Source organism: Scyliorhinus canicula, chromosome 4 (assembly GCF_902713615.1).
Source record: "Scyliorhinus canicula chromosome 4, sScyCan1.1, whole genome shotgun sequence".
Classification (NCBI taxonomy): domain Eukaryota; kingdom Metazoa; phylum Chordata; class Chondrichthyes; order Carcharhiniformes; family Scyliorhinidae; genus Scyliorhinus; species Scyliorhinus canicula.
In genome coordinates, this window is record NC_052149.1 from 195,649,645 (window position 1) to 195,671,308 (window position 21,664).

General features: G+C 42.2%; 1 protein-coding gene across 4 annotated transcripts in view; it reads right to left on the reverse strand.

The window, feature by feature from the left end:
- Nucleotides 1-19,135, reverse strand: part of nr3c1 (nuclear receptor subfamily 3, group C, member 1 (glucocorticoid receptor)) — a 137,409-nt gene extending 118,274 nt beyond the window's left edge. Inside the window, exons 1-2 of one of the 4 annotated variants that reach the window (XM_038795815.1) lie at nt 18,961-19,135; nt 13,890-14,911 (exon numbers count right to left, since the gene is read on the reverse strand). In XM_038795815.1, the coding sequence (XP_038651743.1) occupies nt 13,890-14,884 (995 nt within the window). In that variant the 5' untranslated portion in view covers nt 14,885-14,911; nt 18,961-19,135. Of the gene's footprint in view, nt 1-13,889; nt 14,912-17,576; nt 17,713-18,527; nt 18,709-18,955 lie in introns of those variants that run through there. The other 3 variants (XM_038795813.1, XM_038795812.1, XM_038795811.1) reach the window with 3 other exon arrangements.
- Nucleotides 19,136-21,664: the final 2,529 nt, after the last annotated feature.

The window sequence follows — 21,664 nt, forward strand, 5'->3', positions numbered from 1 at the left end:
AATTCCGTGGTTCATCTTTAGCTGACAGTACCTTATGAGGGGCTTTATCAAATGTCCTATGGATGTCAAAATAAATAACATCCATAGACATTCCCCTGTCTGGTGCATTAGTCAACTCTTCAAAAAATGAAATCAGGTATATCAAGCATGACCTACCCGTCACAAATCCATGCTGGTTCTCTGGAACAGCTCAAAGTTTCAAGATGTTCAGCCTCTCGATCCATAGTGACAGACTATTGAAATTTCCTGACAACTGATGCGAAGCGAACAAACTGTTTACACTCTCACATTTCTTAAATAGCAAATAGCGAAGTGACATATGCAATTTTCCAATTTGAAGATTCGAGAATCAAAAGAACTTTATAGTTGGAGCATCTGCAGCATTTTACCTACTACATGCATGCTACCTACTACATGCTTTAGACATTTGCCTCACACCTCAAGCATTTGTAACATATAGGTGGCACTGCTACCTCACAGCGTCAGAGACCAGGGTTCAATTCCGACCTCTGGTGACTGGAGTTTGCAGATTCTTCATATATCTGTGTTGGTTTCCTCTGGGTGCTCCAGTTTCCTCCTACAGTGCGAAGATGTTAGGTGGATTGGCTATGCTAAATTTTCCCTATGTGGGGTTACAGGGATACGGTGGGAGATTGGGCCTAGGTAGGGTGCTCTTTCAAAGGGTCAGTGCAGACTCGATGGGCCGAATGGCCTCCTCCTGCACTGTAGGGATTCTATGATTGGAAGAGCATCATTATCTCTCCATAATTTCACAGCAAATCATGTTCCAATGGTAGTTCAGCCTCTTAACTGACCAGTTATCTTATTCGATAAGATACTTTATTCATTTATTCAGATTAAAATACAAAATTCAAGAATCGCTGTTTGCTAAAAATACTAAGCAAACCATTGAAACACTAAAGTACTCATCAAAAGGGTCAACTTTCTCTTTCTTGCTGACCATTTATTTTATGAACATTACATTTGTACTTTGGTATCATCCAATTTCAGGAATTTGTTAGCTGTGTTACAATGTTGTCATCCAGTGTTATGAACTGTTTCCATTCTGGAGTAATTCAGAGCACATGTTGCTACATACTGCAAGCAACACTACAAATCAGGTATGACACAGGTTTAGCACGTCCAATGCATTTTAACCAATTTATGGTGCGTATTTGTGACATTTACCAGGTGTATCAATTGGAGATAATAAATTTAGTCCAGTACAGAACACTGAAAAATGTCAATCCAAATACAAAATATTAGGAAATAAAAATGCACTAAGCCTTTATCATTGTCGGGTCGGGCATCTTTTAAAAAAAAACAGGAACTGAATGTGAATTTGAAATAAATAGGAACGGTAGTCGCCATAGTTCCAGGTGACCAGAGGCTTCTTTCCCCTTTGAGAGAGGCAGAGCTGACTGGTGCTGGTTTACTCTGAGGATTACCAGACCTTAGGAGAGGGGCAAAGTTGAGAATACCTCCAGTATTTAATTGAATTTGGTGGAAATACAGACACAGAATCCAGAAGGTAAATATATATATAAAATTAGGTGCCTCACAGCAGAAGTATTCAAATATAGCTGGAGTACAGACATCTCCTCACGAACAGATTTTCTTCTAAAAAAAAATATTTTTCCAGCATCCTTTACAGAAATCCCAAATATTAGAAACAGTTCAAAATACACAATTTTTAATGTTTAGACAGATGTATCCACTTGGTCAGCTGCAAATCCCAAAACTACAGACACAGAATGAACAAACAAACCATCACTTACTGAGGACTGCACCGTAAGCAAGTTTGAATATGAACTGTCTTCAGATGTAGGCTATTGCACTTTGGAAACTATTTTGTTTTTTAAATCACAAAGTGATTCAAAATATTAAATTGTATAAAAATAATATTTTGAACCTTGCCCCCTCCTGCCAAAATTACTCAGTATTAAATGAAATGCAAAGAAAATTGTCGAACTTCTTTTCTCCACTACCAGCCCCTTTAACACCTTCTACTACGTTGCTTATTTCCCGCTGAATGTGGGAAATAACACTGAGTTAATCCTAACTAAAGTTTGCTATGGATTATTAGGAAAATTAGATCACAGGAAAACCCAGAGGGATTGGAAAACCAAGCCACTGCCAAGTCTGTACAAAAATTAATTCAAACACTTTTGCTTACAGATAGATGGCAAGAGAAAATCAGTGCCGTTTGACTCTTCTGCTGTCTGTAATAGTGCACAATCCTTCCTCACTCTCTTGCTTTTCATGTAATGCTGGCCATTGCCATCATAAAATGCCTTTCCTCCATTGTCCTGCTGAGTCGTGTTGCCCTTGTCTAGTTTTATTCTCAACTACCCAGAAATAACTTGAGAATGTCATGAATGGCTTCTCTTCACGCCTTGAAGTATTAACTGGAGCAGCCCAAGGGTCTATCCTTGGCACATACATGCTGCTCCAGTGACATTTATCTGTAGAAATGGCATTAGGTTCCATATGCTGACCACACCCAACTCTACCTCATCACCAGCCCTCTTGTTCACACCATTGCCTCGGTCCTGAGTAAGCCACAATTGCCTCTAAACATTGGGAACACCAAAGGCAATGCCTTCTGCCCCTACTGCTACCTTGACACAAATCGGATTTGTCATTTTAGTCACTACATTATAGAATCATAGAGTAGAATTGTAGAATGGTTATCATACAGAAGGATGCCATTCAACCGGTCATGTCCATGCCATTCCCCCATCCTTTCCCCATAGCCCAGCAACCATTTTCTCTTCTGTTATTTATCAGATTCCCTTTCGAAAGCCATAATTTAATCTTTCTAGTCTAATTCACCAAAATTGTAATGCCTCCCAGATCCTAACCACTCACTGCGTTAGAAAGTTTTTCTACATGTCACTGTTGCATCTTCTGTCAGTCATCTTAAATTAGGGCCCTCTGGTCGCGACTCTTCTGCCACCTCCCTCTCACAATTTTGAACCCCTCTATTAAATCTTCTCACAACCTTCTCTTATAGAAGGAAAATAATCCCATCCTCTCCAATCTATGTACATAACTAAAGTATCCCATTCCTGGAACCATTCTCAAAAATCTTTTCTGCAGCCTAAGCCTTCAGATCTCTCCGAAAATGCCGTGCTTAGATTGTTTTGTAAAGGTTCATGATAACTTCCTTGCTTTTGTACTCTCCTCCTTTATTTAAATAGCTCAAGATCCCATCTGCCTTTTTAACTACTTGCTCAATCCACCCTGCCACCTTCAATAATTTGTGCTCATGTACCCTAATGTTTTTCTGTTCTTGAAGCTCTTCTAGAATTGTACCCTTTAATTATATTGTTTCTCTTCCTTCTGTCAAATGTATCTGTATTAAATTTCATCTGCCACATGCATGTCCATTCCACCAAACTCTTGAACTTTATCACTAGCCTTCTCACAATTCAAAAACTTTTTTTTGTCATCTTCAAATTTTAAAATTACACCATGCACGCTCAAGTCTAGATCATGGACACAAATCAAAAAGATTAGTAGTTGTACTGTTGATCCCTGGAGAAACTCAACTATATTCCTTCCTCCAGTCTGAAAAACAATTCACCACTGCTCTGTCACTTGGCACTCAGCAAACCTCACATCACTGTCCCTTTCATTCCATGGGCTTCAATTTTGCGAACAAACCAGTTACGTGGCACTTTATCAAAAACCATTGCATCCCACCCACAAAAACTGCATTACCCTGATTGACACACTCATTACCTCATCAAAATACTCTGTAAAAGCAATGAGTGAAACATGATTTGCCCGTAACAACTTTGTGATGGTTTTCCTTAATGAATCTACATTTATCTAAATTACTGTCAATGTTGTCCCGGAGTATCATTTCTAAAAGCTTTCCGACCACAGAGGTTAAATTGATTGTTGAAAACCTCAGCATCCTATCTGACCCAGGAGTTGAGCTTCAAACTTCTGTCCTCTCGTCACAAACACTGCATGCGCGGCCTGGACCATGTGCTGCAGAAACCCATAAACGCTTTTGGTACTCTCAGACTTGTCTTTTCCAATGCACTTGGCGGTTCTCAGTTCAGCTCATCCAGAACTCTGCTTCCAGTATCCTAACTCAAATCACCCATCACCTCTCTGCTTACTGGGCTACATTGAACAAAGAAAAGTACAGCACAGAAACAGGCCTTTCCGCCCTCCAAGCTTGCACCGAACATACTGCCCGTCTAAATTAAAATCTTCTACACTTCTGGGATCTGTAACCCTCTATTTCCATCCTATTCATGTACTTGTCAAGACGACCCTTCAACGTCACTATCATATCTACTTTAACCACCTCTTCTGGCTGCTAGTTCCAAGCATCCACTACCCTCTTGTGTAAAAAAAAACACTTACCTCACACATCACCTCTAAACTTTGCCCCCTGTACTTTATACCCATGTCCTCCAGTAATTGACCCCTCCACCCTGGGGAAAAGCTTCGGACTATCCACTCTGTCCAGGCCCCTCACACAGACTTCTATCAGGTCGCCCCTCAACCTCCTGCACTCCAGTGAGAACAAACTGAGTTTATCCAACCTCTCCTCGTGGCTAATGCCCTCCAAACCAGGCAACATCCTGATAAACCTCCTCTGCACTCTCTCTAAAGCCTCCACATCCTTCTGGTAGTGTGGCGACCAGAATTGAACACTACATTCCAAGTGTGGCCAAACTAAGGTTCTATACATCTGCAGCATGACTTGCCAATTTTTATATTCAATGCCCCGGCCGATGAAGGCAAGCATACAGTATGCCTTCTTAACTACCTTTTCCACTAGTGGTGCCTGTGGACCTGTAAACACAGATCGCTCTGTCTGTCAATACTCTTAAAGGTTCTACCATTCACTGTATATTTCCAAACCTGTACTTGACCTTCTAAAATGTATTACCTCACATTTGCCCGAATTAAACTCCATCCGCCATCTCTCCGCCCAAGTCTCCAACCGATCTATATCCTGCTGTATCCTCTGACAGCCATGATCACTATACGCAATTCCACCAACCTTTGTGTCATCCACAATCTTACTAATTTTCCTTCAAATCATTTGTCTATACTACAAACAGCAACAGTCACAGCACTGATCGCTGCAGAATACCACTAGTCACAGCCCTCCATTCAGAAAACCAACCATCCTTCCACTGCTACCATCTGTCTTCGATGACCAAGCCAGTTCTGTATCCATCTTGCCAGCTCACCCCTGATCCCGTGTGACTTCTCCTTTTGTACCAGTCTGCCATGAGGGACTTTGTCAAAGGCCTTACTAAAGCCCATGTAGACAACATCCACTGCCCAACCTTCATCAATCATCTTTGTCACTTCCTCGAAAGCTTTGATCAGGTTAGTGAGACACGACCTCCCCTTCACAAAACCACGCCGCCTCTCGCTAATACGTCCATTCACTTCCAAATGGGAGTAAATCCTGTCTCGAAGGATTCCCTCCAATTATTTCCCTACCACTGGCATAAGGCTTACCGGCCTGTAATTTCCTGGATTACCCTTGCTACCCTTCTTAAACAAAGGAACATTGGCTATTCTCCAGTCCTCTGGGACATCACCTGGACCCAGTGAGGATACAAAGATTTCTGTCAAGGCCCTAGCAATTTCCTCTCTTGCCTCCCTCAGTATTCTGGGGTAGATCCCATTAGGCCCTGGGGACATATCTACATTAATGTTTTTCAAGAAGGCCAACACCTCTTTTTGGATCTCAATGTAACCCAGACTATATACACACCCTTCCCCAGACTCAACATCCACCTTTCATGAATACAGATGCAAAGTACTCATTTAGTACCTCACCCATTTCCTCTGACTCCACGGATAGATTCCCTCCCAGGTCCTTCAGTGGCCAACCTTTTCTCTTTACCCTCTTGCTTTTTATGTACATATAAAAAACCTTGAGATTTTCCTTGATCCTGTTTGCCAATTACTTTTCGTGACCCCTTTTAGCGCTCCTGACTCCTTGCTTAAGTTCCTTCCTATTTTGCTTATATTCCTCACGGGCTTTGTCTGATCCCAGCCTTCAAATGCTTCCTTTTTGATGAGGCTCACAATACCTCTCATTATCCAAGGTTCCCGAAACTAGCCATACTTCTCCTTCATCCTTACAGGAACATACCAGTCCTGAATTCCTATCAACCGACATTTGAAAGCCTCCCACAGATCAAATGTTGGATTGTCCTCAAACATCTGCCCCCAATTTAGATTCTTCAGTCTCTGCCTAATATTGTTATAATTAGGCTTCCCCCAATTTAGTACCTTCACCCGAGGACCACTCTTATTCTTGTCCACCAGTCCCTTAAAGCTTACTGAATTGTGGACACTGTTCCCAAAATGCTCCCCTACTGAAACTTCTACCCCTACCGTGCTCATTCCCCAATAATAATAATGATCTTTATTATCACAAGTAGGCTTATATTGCAATGAAGTTACTGTGAAAAGCCCCAAGTCACCACATTCCGCGCCTGTTCGAGTACACAGAGGGAGAATTCAGAATGTCCAAATTAACTAACAGCATGTCTTTCGGGAACAGTGGGAAGAAACCAGAGCATCTGGAGGAAGCCCTCGCAGGCACAGGGAGAACGTGCAGACTCAACACAGACAGTGGGCCATGTGAGAGTACCTTTGAGAAATGGGTGTTTACAAATGGGTGTGTACATAAATATCTGTAGTGAGAGTACCTTTAAGAAAGGGGTGTTTATTACTGCAGTGATGTCAGAGAGTGGGTGGAGCTGGGCTGTCTGTCAGCTTTTTACTTTCGTTTTTGAGCAGGCTGCAGGGTGTGTTTTAGTTTTGTTTTCAGTGTTGGAGCTGAAGCCAGACCAAGCAGGTATACTGCTGTTCTCTCTGTCATCCAAAGACTATCTCTTGATCATTTGGTGAGTTCAGAATTATAAATGTTCTCAGTAGTGAATGTAAACCTAATATGCTTCTTTTAAAAGGTGTTTTTAAGTCGTATGGATGTTAAAAGGAAAGCTTAAAGGATTACTTAGTGTTGTATTATTTGGGGGTTGTATTTGAATTAATGGTTGCTAAGATGTTCACTGTATGTTTTAAAAAGGTTAACTTGAGTTCATAGAATAAACATTGTTTTGCTTTAAAAAATACTTTTCCATTTCTGCTGTACCACACCTGTAGAGTGGGCCATGTGCTCCCCATACTGCAATCTATTAAAAGTTGTGGGTCAGGTGAACGCCATAATACACTTTGGGGTTCTCTAAACACTGGCCCATAACAAGTGATCCAGCCGGGAATCGAATCTGGGTCTCTGATGCTGTGAAGTCACAGTGCTAACCACTGTGCTACCACGTGCCCCAGGTCCAGTACAGCCCCCTCTCTAGTTGGACTATCTACATATTGTTTGAAGAAGCCTCCCTGGATGTTCCTTACAAACTCTGCCCCATCCAAGCCCCTAGCACTCAGTGCGTCCAGTCAATATTGGGGAAGTTAAAATTCCTCACCACAACAATCCTGTTGCTTTTAAACGTTTCCAAAATCTGCTACCTATCTGCTCCTCTATCTCCCGCTGACTGTTGGGAGGCCTGTAGTAGACCTCAAACATTGTGACTGCACCCTTCCTTTTCTCGACCCATGCTGCCTCGCTGCCCTCTGAAGTGTTCTCCTGCAGTACAGCTGTGATATTCTCCCTAATCAGCAGTGCAACTCCCCCACCCCTTTAACATCCCCTCTATCCCAGCTGAAACATCTTAATCCTGGAATGTTTAGCTACCAATCCTGTCCTTCCCTCAACCAAGTCTCAATTATGATAACAACTTCATTGTTCCAAGTACTAATGCAAGGTCTAAATTCATCTGCCTTACCTGTTATACTTCTCACATTGAAGTAAATGCACATCAGATCACCAGTCCTGCTGTGTTCAGTAACATCTCTCTGTCTGCTCTTCCTCGGAGTCTAACTGGCCCCATTCTCTAGTTCCCCCTCAGTTATTTCACCAGCTGACCTATTGCTCCGGTTCCCACCCCCTGCCACACTAGTTTAAACCTTCCCGTGTGAGTAAGTTAACTGGCGCTTGAACCTCACCCATGCCCATCTCTGTAACTTCTTCCAACCGTACAATCCTTGAAGATCTTCAAGATTCTTCAAGTGGCCATGTATACATCCACCATTCCCCTAAATCCACCATTGGTAGTTGTGCAACCATTTAGGGCCCAAGCTCTGAATTCTCTAAAGCTCCCTGCCTCTGCACTTTCCTCTCCAAGATCTACCTTTCAACCCCACTTTGTCGAAGCTTTAAGTCATCTCTCAAAATTTCTGCTTATTTGCAAAAAAATATTGATGTCCACTGACCTAACAGCACTGAGTGCGCCTAGAACACATGGACTGCAGAAGTTCAAAGTCCGGTTTCCTCCCACAGTCCAAGATGTGCATTAGGTGGATTGGCCATGCTAAATTGCCCTTAGGGTCCAAAAAAGGCTAGGTGGGATTACTGGGTTATGGAGATAGGGTGGAGGTGTGGGCTTAAGTAGGGTTCTCTTTCCAAGGGCTGCTGCAGACGCGATGGCCGAGTGGCCTAATTCTGCTCTTATGTCTTATGGGAATAAATGCTGACTTAGCCAGCAATATTCACATCCACTGAACAACTTAAGCATAATTTGAATATACAGTTTAACAATTTAGTAGACAGAATGCAGTGACAGTTAACAGACTAAATAAAGACAGGGGTCATGTTTCAAGGTCAACGGAATATTGTATTCCATTGTATACATATTTTAAATTAGTGTCTGGTTTTGACTGGAGAAATATTTATTTTTATTGTTCACACAGATTAAATGGATTGAAGAACATAAATATTTTTTTGAGAACTGCATACACTCTGCAAGGTCATTCATGCCTATAATACATTCATAAACTTTATTTAATTAAACAAACAGATCATGTTTGATATTCCTAATGCTAAACCAATACTGGTAAATGATCAATAGTATGTCAGAATAATAACTAACATAGAAAGTTGTAATATACTGCAGGTGCCCATATGGAATTATTGTCTGAAAGAAACTTGCAATAACTGTCTATTAACCTTCCATTTCTAATACTATAAAAGCTTACATCGAGCTACTATACCATATCTGGCAGTGCAAGTGACTAGATATAATGTAGTTAAAAATCGATTGAAATGTAGATGATTATAAAATGACTCTGAACAATATCATCGGCTCCAATTCAGTCTAGGGCACTGCTAAACCCTCAACGGCTTTAGCTGCATCAATTGCAAGTAACAGCAAAAGGGAAACAATACAAATCTGCAGATATGTTTAAGGTACAGTAAGTAGAACCTACTGAAATCAACAGGTCAGTTTCAGCAAGAATGTTGCAGAAAGTCATCAAAATTGTTTATGCTGAACATAGTGCTCACTAACAAAGAATCGGAAAATTAATTAGGTGTCAGAAAGTTTACAAAAAAAAATTCAGAAAAATTGGAAGTATTGCAATGGGACTTCATTGCAAAGCAACAATTAAAGCAGAATTACAGAATGGCAACATTCATTGTTAGATGAATGGGCATTCTGAATTTGCCAGAGTGTGGTGACTAGGGGATTTTCACAGTAACCTCATTGCAGCGTTAATGTAAGCCTACTTGTGACAATAATAAAGATGATATTATATCAACTTGCTGTGATCAACAAAATGAGCTCTTATTTGAGCTTTCAATTTTCGTCTGGAAGGAATAACAATGTCTTTATGCTACTTACCTAGTCGGAAAGAGAATACTGACCTGGTCACAAATATTTGCAAAATAAAAAATTTGGAGGAAAAGTTTAAACACCATTGTTTGCATTTTAATTATGCAAATATTTTCTCTCCCTTACTTCAAAGATAATGTCTAGATGTAATTTAATTTCTGGGGAAAAATTGCTCTTCTTTCTCCCACTTATAAACTTGAAAGAACTAAAAAAAACATAGGTTTTAGTCCCTCAAACAGAAAATCCAGATTAATTTAACACAGCAACAACTTTTGGAAACCCTCTTTAGGTGGAAATCATTCTGCATTATTTAAACTGAGTTTATTAATAAAACCAGCATCCCTAAAATAAATGTGACAGCTTCAAATTGTATACCTAAGCAGTGGCCATACGGGTTCTGGCAGTCAGGCCTCATCCAAGATGGCACACTATTAACGCACTTTCCCAAGTTAATTTCCTTTAGGGTGCATTGATTTCACCTTAAAATATTGAGATAAAGTTCCCAATGTGAGTTTTAATAATATTCTCTCTCCTTTATTTTCTCACTTGCAGCAGCTTGGAACATTAGAGTCTAGTTACAAATTTCACCTTGCTGGAAGTCCATACCTAAAGGGTCCAGCGACCAGAGTTTTAACTGCAACATTTCTCCTTAACCATATGGGAAATATTAAATGAACACTTGTCCAAAATTAAGCTAAGGACGAGGGGCCTGATTAATTCAAGTGAACGCAACAACGCCTTTATGAGGATCCGACACTGCACTCCCTCATTCATGCACAGCTTCTCCTGCCAGATTGCAAATTACCTTCAACTTACACCAAAGTATAAAAGCCCACAGAATTTTTTTCTTTATGTCCATTCTGTTAAGGAATGTGTGTTTTTTTTTTAATGTAGACCAGCAACATTGTCAACCTTTGCATCTGCTGCCTATGTTTTGAGTCCTTATTGGACCTAAAAAATAGAAAATTGATATTTTAACCACTTATTACAAAAGCTGTTTTCAGTCTTGGTAATGATATTGCACCAAAGATGATATAAACAAAAATGGTATAAACAAATCCATTCAATACAAAACAAAATGAGAAACGCGAATAGCAAAAGGCATTCATGATTATGCAGACATTATGCCTAATTTTAGTCACTACATTTATAAAGACAAAAATATAATAGCAACGGATTCAATGAACATATAGAAAGAAATATATACAGTTCAAAGCCAGAGATAACCATTAAAAAGGCTAAAGAAGCTAAATGTTATTATTGCAGGTTAAATACATTTATGCAGGGAATATACAAACAAGGAGTAGGAGTAGGTCATTCAGCTCCTCAAACGTACTCCGCTAGAGAATGTAATTTTCTTTCAATGATGAAAGGAATTAATTTAACAGATGTATAGAGAGAATACTGTGTAGGACCATGGCCCTAAGAGTTATCTAAAAACATTGCAAGTTAAAATTGAACTCAAGGAGTATTTTTCCCTATACTTAGGCATGAACACATGTACTACAGCTGCTGAAATCTGGGTTCTTTCCCCTGTGGCATTCACAATCTATAAAACATTATTTCCTGCAAAATAGACTTACCATTTTGGTGAATTGACAACCATTTTGTTTAAATAATACAATTTTAGGAGGAATACTAATAAAACATTGGGAAAAAGATAGAACCGATATTGATTATAAAATTGTTCATCCAATGCATTGTATGCATTTCCGTCATAGAAGGGTCTTTACCTTTCTCAGTATGAAAGGAAAGTATTTTGCCATAAGCCAAGCAAAATGAATACCTTAACAGGAATCATTTGTAATTCCAATAGAAGGAATTAACAAAAAACAGCTGGTCCTATTGAAACCTCCCAAACGAATACAGATCAAAAATTGTAAGAATCTCAATCTCAATCTGCAACTGAAGGACTGGCATTCCAGTTTCTCCAACTGCAAATTCATGAAGGAATTAAACTGTTGATTTTACAAAAGGATAAAAATCACACCGCCTGGGTTGCTTCAGAGCAGGATTAAGATCTTTTACTTAAGAAAGGCAGACACTCAGGCTTACTCAGTACTGGGACTGCCATTTAGTTGATTTCCTGGCAGATCTTCTCAGGAAATCAGCTAATCTGCAGAGTGCAATTTTGTGTGTGTTTGTGCACCCAATTGAAACACTTTGAAGCAGTTCAGCAGTAAATTTGGATGCTTATAGTATTATTCCTCCTCTGTAATTCACCCAACTCATCAATTAGTTCCTGTCAAATTAGAGTTGGCTGTAAGCCTCTGAATACAGCAATCCTTGTTCCTTGATGAAGAGGGCAGAGATTTGGATCAAGGATTGAGCAAAGCAAGAGTTCAGAGTTGTGAAATGTTTTTAATTATTCCATGGCAGTATTTGTGCAGACTGGAAAGGAACTGGTCAATATTACTCGATATAAACTCACCAAATCCCTATTCCAATCTAGTCTGACTTTATTGGCATTGGCACAGAGTTTTTCTTGCCAACCAAACATGAATCAATCAAGGCAGCACACGTTTACCAGTCACTAATAAGAAGATCAGAATTATTTTAAATAGAGCAATCACATAATAGAACAGAGAAAAATACAGCACAGAACAAGCCCTTCGGCCCACGATGTTGTGCCAAACTTTTGTCCCAGATGAAGAACAAATTAATCTACACCCCATCATTCTACCGTAATCCATGTACCTATCCAACAGCCGCTTGAAGGTCCCTAATGTTTCCGACTCAATTACTTCCACAGGCAGTGCATTCCATGCCCCCACTACTCTCTGGGTAAAGAACCTACCTCTGACATCCCCCCTATATCTTCCACCATTCACCTTAAATTTATGTCCCCTTGTAATGGTTTGTTCCACCCGGGGAAAAAGTCTCTGACTGTCTACTCTATCTATTCCCCTGATCATCTTATAAACCTCGATCAAGTCGCCCCTCATCCTTCTCCGTTCTAATGAGAAAAGGCCGAGCACCCTCAACCTTTCCTCGTAAGACCTACTCTCCATTCTCGGCAACATCCTGGTAAATCTCCTTTGCACCTTTTCCAAAGCTTCCACATCCTTCCTAAAATGAGGTGACCAGAACTGCACACAGTACTCCAAATGTGACCGTACCAAGGTTTTGTCCAGCTGTCACCTCACGGCTCTTAAATTCAATCCCTCTGCTAATGAATGCTAGCACACCGTAGGCCTTTTTCACAGCACTATCCACTTGAGTGGCAACTTTCAAAGATCTATGAACATAGACCCCAATAATAACTATTAGCTAATGGGTTCACATAAAAGCATGGCTTATGTCTGAGTTATAGTTTCAGTGCTAATATTGCAATACAAATTTTATGGTTAAATGAAATATCATTGATTTTCAACCCTGCCAAAGTTGATCTCTCACTTGCAGCACCACAAACAATGATTTCCCTTGCTTGATATCCAGCAATGTACTTCAATTCAATCCGGCAATGTACTTCAATTCAAAAGCTCAAATAGTCTGCAACATTTATTTTTAAAAGGAGAAACTAGAAAGATATTCCCCAATTACAAATAGCACTCTTACAAATATTAAGCGCAAACAGATGATTATTTAATAATATCCGTCATATCCTTGTATTTCGTCTGTTGAAATGTGACAAATATTAACATAGCTGCAATGTTTGATGCTGCATTTTGTAACCTACATTAAGTTTTGTTTTGGAAATAGTGGTAAGAAGCCTGGATTCTGGCTCAACTTCAAAACCTATTTTAGCAAAAAAAAAATCAAACTAAATAACTGTGGACGGGAATGAAGTAAACAAATTCACCAAGTTTTGCAGTAAATTTTGACCAACAGTTATTGTATCTCTTCCGATTGAACCACCCATGCCAAACCTAAGCCTGTAAAGATGGTTCTCAAAATCAAGTTAACAGCACCCAGAGGAAACCTACACAGACACTGAGAGAAAGTGCAAACTCCACAAAGTCACCCGAGAACAGAATCGAACCCGGGTTCCTGGTGCTGTGATACAGCAGTGCCAACGACTGTGCCATTATGCCGCCCATAGCCAAGGAAGTACTGCTTTTTATTTCTGCCACAATGTACACCTTGTTCTCACAATGACCAGCTCTGGTAACACGAAAACGTATCTTGTTGTAGGTTTAAAGCAAAAAAGATGCTTACCTATTGCACTTTGCTGGCAAAACACCTCTCCCAGAGCAGATGTTTCCCATTCTGCTTTCAGACAGATTTGCATTGGGATGCTGGCGTACTTCCCAGGCTTGAGCGACCGCTGTAAAAGGCGAAACAAAGCCGAAGGTGGGTTTCTGATCGCTGCTGGTTTGCACCGGTTCTGTGCTGTACAGATAAATGGACTCCTTGCCTGCAATATGGGCTCCTGCTGCCCCATTAGCAGCTCTACAGTAACCCCTGCTGACCTGCTCTTGTTTGATGACTCCAGGAGTAACCAATTCGATGTAGCTCTCCTGTTCTTGTTTCACCTGCTTGGGGGCAGTGGTTGCAGCTGGAAAAGTGGTCCAAATATTCTCCCTGCTTTCAGTAGGCCTACTCTCTAGAGTTGGCCAGGGAGCAATACACTCTTCAATTGGCTGCAGATCTACCAGACTGTCCTTGAGCAGTGGAGGCTCAGATGACAGAGGCGACAGCAAACCCAACTCGTCATCTCCGCAGAAAGCGGTCAGGCTCCAGGGACTGCCTTGCTGCTTTTCCTCCCTTGGAGACGGGAAGAACTCGAGATCAGGCAGAAAATCCACTGGACCGCCATCCTCGAGGACTCCCAGGAGATCATCCTCACAACCACCTGGGTACAGGCCGACATCTGTGTCACTCTTTAATCTATTCCCTGCATCCTGCAACTCATTTAGGGCAGCAAGGCTCTGTTCCAACTCAGACAGGTCACTGGCCGCCTGGGAAAGATGCTGCTGTTGGCCACTAGCTCCATTTGCGATCCGAACTCCATCCAGTTGCTGCTGGTTACTATTGTTGCTGTCATGTGGTAAGAACTGCATTATGGGCCCAGGCATGGCTGTCATCATCTCCCCACCTTCCATTACTCCTTCACAGTCTTTCAGACTGCCACTTCCTTCACTTAAGCCAGCAACTACATTCCAGATTTGCTTCCCTGGTTTCATTTTCTCATCCCCTGCCAAATTCGCCATCACGGAGCTGGGCACTCACAGCACAACCTGCAACAAAGAAAATGACATTTCAGCTAGAGCGCTTAACATCACAAAATAAACCCGAGAAAATGAAATGAGCATCAGCTGTCAGCATCTTCCAAGAGACTTCAAACTTTCTCCAGACTGATTCAAACATACATGCCTATCTCAATCTTAAAATCCAACTTCCCACTAATCACTACGCAGTCCGAAACTCAACAACACAATTCAACTCCATCTGTGAAAACCTCTGACTTCAGGAGGCACAGAATGAATTTGCCCTGCCATAGCAGTAAAATGACCATAATGAAATAATATTCTCTATGAATACGATTATAACACATTTTCCCTCTTTGACCTCTCTGTAATCTCTGGAAGCCTCCAAGATTCAATCCCTGACAGCCCCTTTCTCATTTACATGCTGTCCATCAGCGACATCACCCACAGCCATGGAGACAACATCCAGGTGTACGCTTGTCACATTTAAACAATTAAAAACCTTTAGACTTCTATTTCTTACAGCAATATTGGAGAATCAAAATCGAAAAGCAATATAATAAAGAATAATTTTCATAATAAATAATCAAAAATCTCTTCCCAACTGTGTTTTCTGCTCTGTGAACAATTTGGTCTATACATGTGGCATAGAGAACACTGTGCATCTCAGGACACACACAACAGGAAACAAAATCTGAATGACTAAGCTCATTTTTAATTATTTAACTAAGTTTCAAACCGCTTCCAAATCCCTGGTCAAAGCACCTGTCGTGCTTTTAGAATACTAGTCCGAACCAGCAATCATATTTAATGAACAACCTAAATGAAGTCTTTTAAGTCCAAATTGCTGTGGGTAACTGCTCAACACAAGTTTTTACTGTTGAATTTACACCTCTCTGTGTCAGTCATCTGCAATGGGAAACAATGCTGTTGTTAATTTAGGCTATAATGTTTCTTAATTCTCTGGGTGGTCAATGTCTCATCTACAATGTATTATACATTATGCTCACTTTTCCATGCTATCCTGCTGTGACGTACCTAGCAGCTAGTCCACAGATAGTTACAAGTGCTAAAACATTTACCTATTGATATTGCAACGTTTTTCCATAATCTATTGGTGCCTCCTAAAAAAAAATTCAAACAGTCCCTTATGCTGCCATTCTCTGTACATTGTAGCTTCCTTACTGATGGCTCTTTGTCTTACTGTAATTATATTTCTATGTACTATCTACATTTGCATTTCCTAACAAGACACTTTTGTCTATCTCCATAAATTATTTATCTTTAGCTTTAATAGGCAACTGGGACCGTTAGCAAACAAATGCTAATAAAACATGGCTGAAAAAAATAACTAGTTCTCTAGAGCAACACAAAGCATGTTTAATGAATTTCAAAACAAACGGATTGAAAAAGAGAGCATAGCAACCAAACGCGAGAAGACCCCTTAATTTAAATTTAGCCACTATTAAAAAAAAATTTAAATATCAAAATGGTAAAACTCTAAAATGAAGAGAATAGGAATTGTGATGTTTGAAAGTAGGTACCCTTCCAGCTCAGGTGTTCAATTTCCGTTAAAGGCCTAAGAAGACTTGCAAATGCCTATCCCCACATTCACAAGAATGATCCTCGGAATGAAGAGCGGTTGAGGACTCTGGGTCTGTATTCATTGGATTTTAGAAGGATGAGGGGAAAATCTTAATGAAACTTACAGGATACTGAGAGGCCTAGATAGATTGGACGTGGAGAGCCTGCTTCCACTAGTAGGAGACTAGGACCCAAGAGCACATCCTCAGACTGAAGGGACGATCCTTTAAAACAGAGAGGAGGAGGAATTTCTGCAGCTAGAGAGTGGCGAATCTGTGGAACTCATTGCCACAGAAGGCTATGGAGGCCAAATCACTGTGTCTTTAAGACAGAGATGGATAGGTTCTTGATTAATAAGAGGATCAGAGGTTATGGGGAGAAGGCAGGAGCATGGGGATGAGAAACATATCAGCCAAGATTGAATGGTGGAACAGACTCGACGGGCCGAATGGCCTAATTCTGCTCCCATGTCTATGGTCTCATTCAACTCGCGTATGTATCTTGCCAGGAGACTCGGTCCTGGCATTGGACTTTGATCGCAAAGATATTTACCGAGCGATGTTCACAGCCAACGGTTCAGAATGCGCTGCCCACAATGCAAGGAGATTTCAAAGTTTGACAGACATTCTCTGTGCTGCCAACAAACAGCTCTGTTCCTGGCACCTGCAGCACTGACAAGCTTGCACACATCAAATGACAAAGCTCGGGGGGAGAGGGGGATCACTGACACTGCCAAAGTTAGGCACAACCCAAAAAGAGCCTGAAGAAGAAGAAAAAGTGAATTCACTCTGGTCGATCTGTAAGTCGGTGGGGGCTGGTTACCTCAGCGACTCCGGCTCTCCAAACTTCATTATTTCACGAATTGGCATCCAGCTAATTTCACCAACTTGTGCAACAAGTGCCCCCACTCCTCTTGGTATTAGGTTTGGAGGAGGAGGAGGGAACCCCCACCCCCGGAATCGAGACTCCAGGAACAGATCGGTGTGAAACTTGCCTCAGTTTGTATTCCTCCCCCGCCCCCCGCGGCTGGGCCGGAGCCCTCTTTACTCCCCCCGATCGCAGCCTCCAACCCACTGACAGCCCGCCGCGCCGCACCCGGTTCTCCGCCCACCTCATGGCGCCGCTCGGCCTTCACGCTCTTCAAGCCCCCTACCGCGCCGCCCTTTCGCTCTCCTCCTCCGCCGCCGCTCGCCTTTCCTTCCCGATCCTAAAATGTCCTCTTCAGCTGTCGTTGGGCCGAGAACGCGCACGCACGCACGCAACCTCCCCCTGCAGCGCGGTCACGTAACACGCCGCGTGTTCACTCCCCCACAAGGCACGCAGCCAATCAGCCAGCACGCCCCCGACGCGCGGGAACACGTTGAGCTTGGTGACGTCAACGGCTCTGATTTAAAGCTGATTCCCTGGCCAAATAGAACAAAAGCTATCATCTCGACGCTGCTCAATCTTCGAAACGAAACGCCTAGGTTCGAAGATCTGAGTTCCGCGCAGTATTAAGAGCACGGCCGAGATGACAGCAGATTAAAGTTGGACACCCCAAAATACTGACACGTCAAACTTTTCCCTGAAGCAGCCCCGCTTTAAGAGGCGAATCCATCGGTTTAATTAAACACTTTGCAATGTCCAACTTTCACCGTCTCGGCTCGTACTGCCCAGCTTTGGGGGGGGGGGGGGGGGGCGAGTAAACCCAGGATCCAAACATTTTTCAAGATCGAAGTCTCCGCCGTGGGGGAGGCGGGAAAGAAAACGAGCAGCGTTAGATAGCGATGTATTGATTAAAAAAACACTTCCGTTCTTTTGCCAACAATCAAAATAAATAATCGTGGGCAATAACTCCCTCCGAGTCGATGCCTCGACGCCCCAGTCACGTCAAATAGACCCGACCCCACTTTAGAGGAAATGGCAACAGCAAGAATGTAGCCATTTATTAATAAATATATGTGACTCCCCCCCCCCTCAGTGGGGTGTGCAACAGTTTGGTGTCGGGTCAGCTGTCAACGCAGCCGCCGTTTGAATTTACTCTGCATCGTTTTACGCGCAATATACCGGTTTGCCAACTTACGTCCACAAACATTCGCTGCTGCTGCCGCCGCGATGTAAAATCCTCAGTGAGAGCTGTCTGATAATTAATCCATTTCTCCACAGGATCCTGAAATGTCTTGGAGCAGCAGCCAGACAGGCGCTGACTGAAGTTGTTGCAGAAGAGAGAGAGCTCTCTCCCTCTCCGCCACTGAACAGCCCTGGACTGTAGGTGGAGCAATCAGGCAAATTGGCTGCAAATCATTTTGTGGATCGCACCGCAAAATGTCACTATCCTCTCCGTGGAAAATAAATTAATAAATGCACTCTCTGCCCGTTGTCACTGCTGAATTTGCCCAACGTTCAGAAACTCTTCAGCACCTCATTCGCGCGCGTCTTTTCTCCAACATTTGGGGTAATTAGTTCAACACAAACGTAACACCGAGTTGCGTCAGAAGATGAGCCCCTTACCTTACCTGTGTGTTCCATGTTTCTATCTCTCCTGCCAATCTTCGGTTCTGGTGCAGTCACCTTTTCGCGCCTCTTTTCTACTTTTCCTTTTGGGTGACGACGGAATGTTATAGCTCGTGAAGAAAGGAGGCACCGATGGCAGCATTTGGGGTGGGGGATTTGTGGCCTCTCTCTCTTTCCATCTTAATTTCCCTTTCCGCCTAATCAGTTACTCACCCTAACTCTTCCCTTTTGAACTACCGATATACTCTTATATCTCCCCCCCCCCCCCCCCCTTCCTGAATTTGGCAGTCATTTCAGGGAAAGTGGCTAAAGGCCCCACGAGAGGCTCCATCAAGCCCCAGCCCCAATAAGTATCCCTCTTTCCCAATCCCCTCTTGATTTTCCATCTGTTCCTTCAAATAAACTTTATTTTCTTTCAAATATCAATTTTAAAATAAAATTAGAATGGGTAAAGAACTTCTTTATTTCTACAATTTGTCTACCTCCTCTTAGAACTACAAAGGAAATAGAACATGGAATCCAGCCATTTGGCTTAATTAGTCTGTATTTTCCACATGAGCAATAGACCTCATCGAATGTGCCTGTACTGTTCCAATATTCCTTCAATTTCCTTTCCTTTAAACACCTATTCTTAAATATTAACATGGTTTCTGCTTCAGTCAGTAATATGGGTATTACATTTCACAGCATCATAATCCTCTGTGTATAACAATTTCTCCTTCCGTCTGTCCTCTAGCTCTTTGATTGGTCAGCTACTGGAGACAGTCCATTTCTACTTGACCTCTTTATCAAGTTCATCATCGCTGTCAAATCTTACCCGGATCTCTTTTGTTGTAACAAAAACAGCTCTGGTTTTTCAAGTTTTTCTTTGTATCTCCTCTTCCCGAACCCCTTGATCGCGAATCCCTACCTGTTCTCAGCTATGGTTCGGTTGGTAGCACACTCAACTCTAAGCGAACAGGTTATGAGTTTCAGTTCTGCTCAGTTCAGACTTAGCCAGGACATGTGACACTCCAGTGCTACACTGGAGACTGGCGCACAGTTGGAGGTGCCATCGTTCAGATGATCTGTTAAACTGAGGCCTTCAAGCCTAACGGGTGACTGTAAAATATTCTGTTTCACAAAAGAGCAATTCTCCCTGCTGTCTTGTCCAGTATTTAGTCATCAACCAGTATCACAGAAATAGGTTACTTGGCCACAACTATGTTGCTGTATGTGATACATTGTGTGTGCAAATTGGTTGGTTCTTTAAAAAATATTTTTTTGAAATTCTCTCCTCATAATTTCCTTATCTCCTTCCACCTTTACCTGCATCCTCTCTTTTTAACAAAATAATATCTATAGATCCTATGTGTCCAGTTCATTCTTTTTGCAATTTTAGCTTGATTTTAACCTCCATTTCTCCACTTCTGAAACATGAAGTTGTCTCCTTTATTAACACAGTAAGAAGTCTTACAACACCAGGTTAAAGTCCAACAGGTTTGTTTCAAACACTAGCTTTCGGAGCACTGCTCCTTCCTCAGGTGAATGAAGAGGTATGCTCCAGAAACATATATATATAGACAAAATCAAAGATACAAAACTGCTTTGAATGTGAGCATTTGCAGGTAATTAAGGCTTTACAGATCCAGATATAGGGGTAACCCCAGGTTAAAGAGGTGTGAATTGTCTCAAGCCAGGACAGTTGGGAGGATTTCATAAACCCAGGCCAGATGGTGGGGGATGAATGTAATGCAACATGAATCGAAGGCCCTGGTTGAGGCCGTACTCATGTGTGCGGAACTTGGCTATAAGTTTCTGCTCGGCGATTTTGCGTTGTTGCGCGTGCTGAAGGCCGCCTTGGAGAACGCTTATCCGGAGATCAGAAGCTGAATGCCCTTGACTGTTGAAGTGTTCCCTGACTGGAAGGGAACATTCCTGCCTGGCGATTGTCACGCGATATCCGTTCATCCGTTGTCGCAGCGTCTGCATGGTCTCGCCAATGTACCACGCTTCGGGACATCCTTTCCTGCAGTGTATGAGGTAGACAACGTTAGCCGAGTCACACCAGTATGTACTGCGTACCTGGTGGGTGGTGTTCTCACGTGTAATGGTGGTAACCATGTCGATGATCTGGCACGTCTTGCAGAGATTGCCATGGCAGGGTTATTTGGTGTCGTGGTCGCTGTTCTGAAGGCTGGGTAGTTTGCTGCAAACAACGGTTGGTTTGAGGTTGCGCGGTTGTTTGAGGGCAAGTAGTGGGGGTGTAGGGATAACCTTGGCAAGATTTTCATCTTTATCGATGACGTGTTGAAGGCTGTGAAGATGATGTCGTAGTTTTTCCACTCCGGGGAAGTACTGGACGACGAAGGGTACTCTGTCCCATGTTTGTCTTCTGAGGAGGTCGGTGCGTTTTTCTGCTGTGGTGCATTGGAACTGTCGATCGATGAGTCGAGCGCCATATCCCGTTCATACGAGGGCATCTTTCAGCGTCTGTAGATGTCTGTTATGTTCCTCCTCATCTGAGCAGATCCTGTGTATACGAAGGGCTTGTCCATAGGGGATGGTTTTTTTAATGTGTTTAGGGCGGAAGCTGGAGAAGTGGAGCATCATGAGGTTATCCGTGGGCTTGCGGCAAAGCGAAGTCCTGAGATGACCGTCCTTGATGGAGATGAGTGTGTCCAAGAATGCAACCGATTTTGGAGAGTAGTCCATGATGAGTCTGAT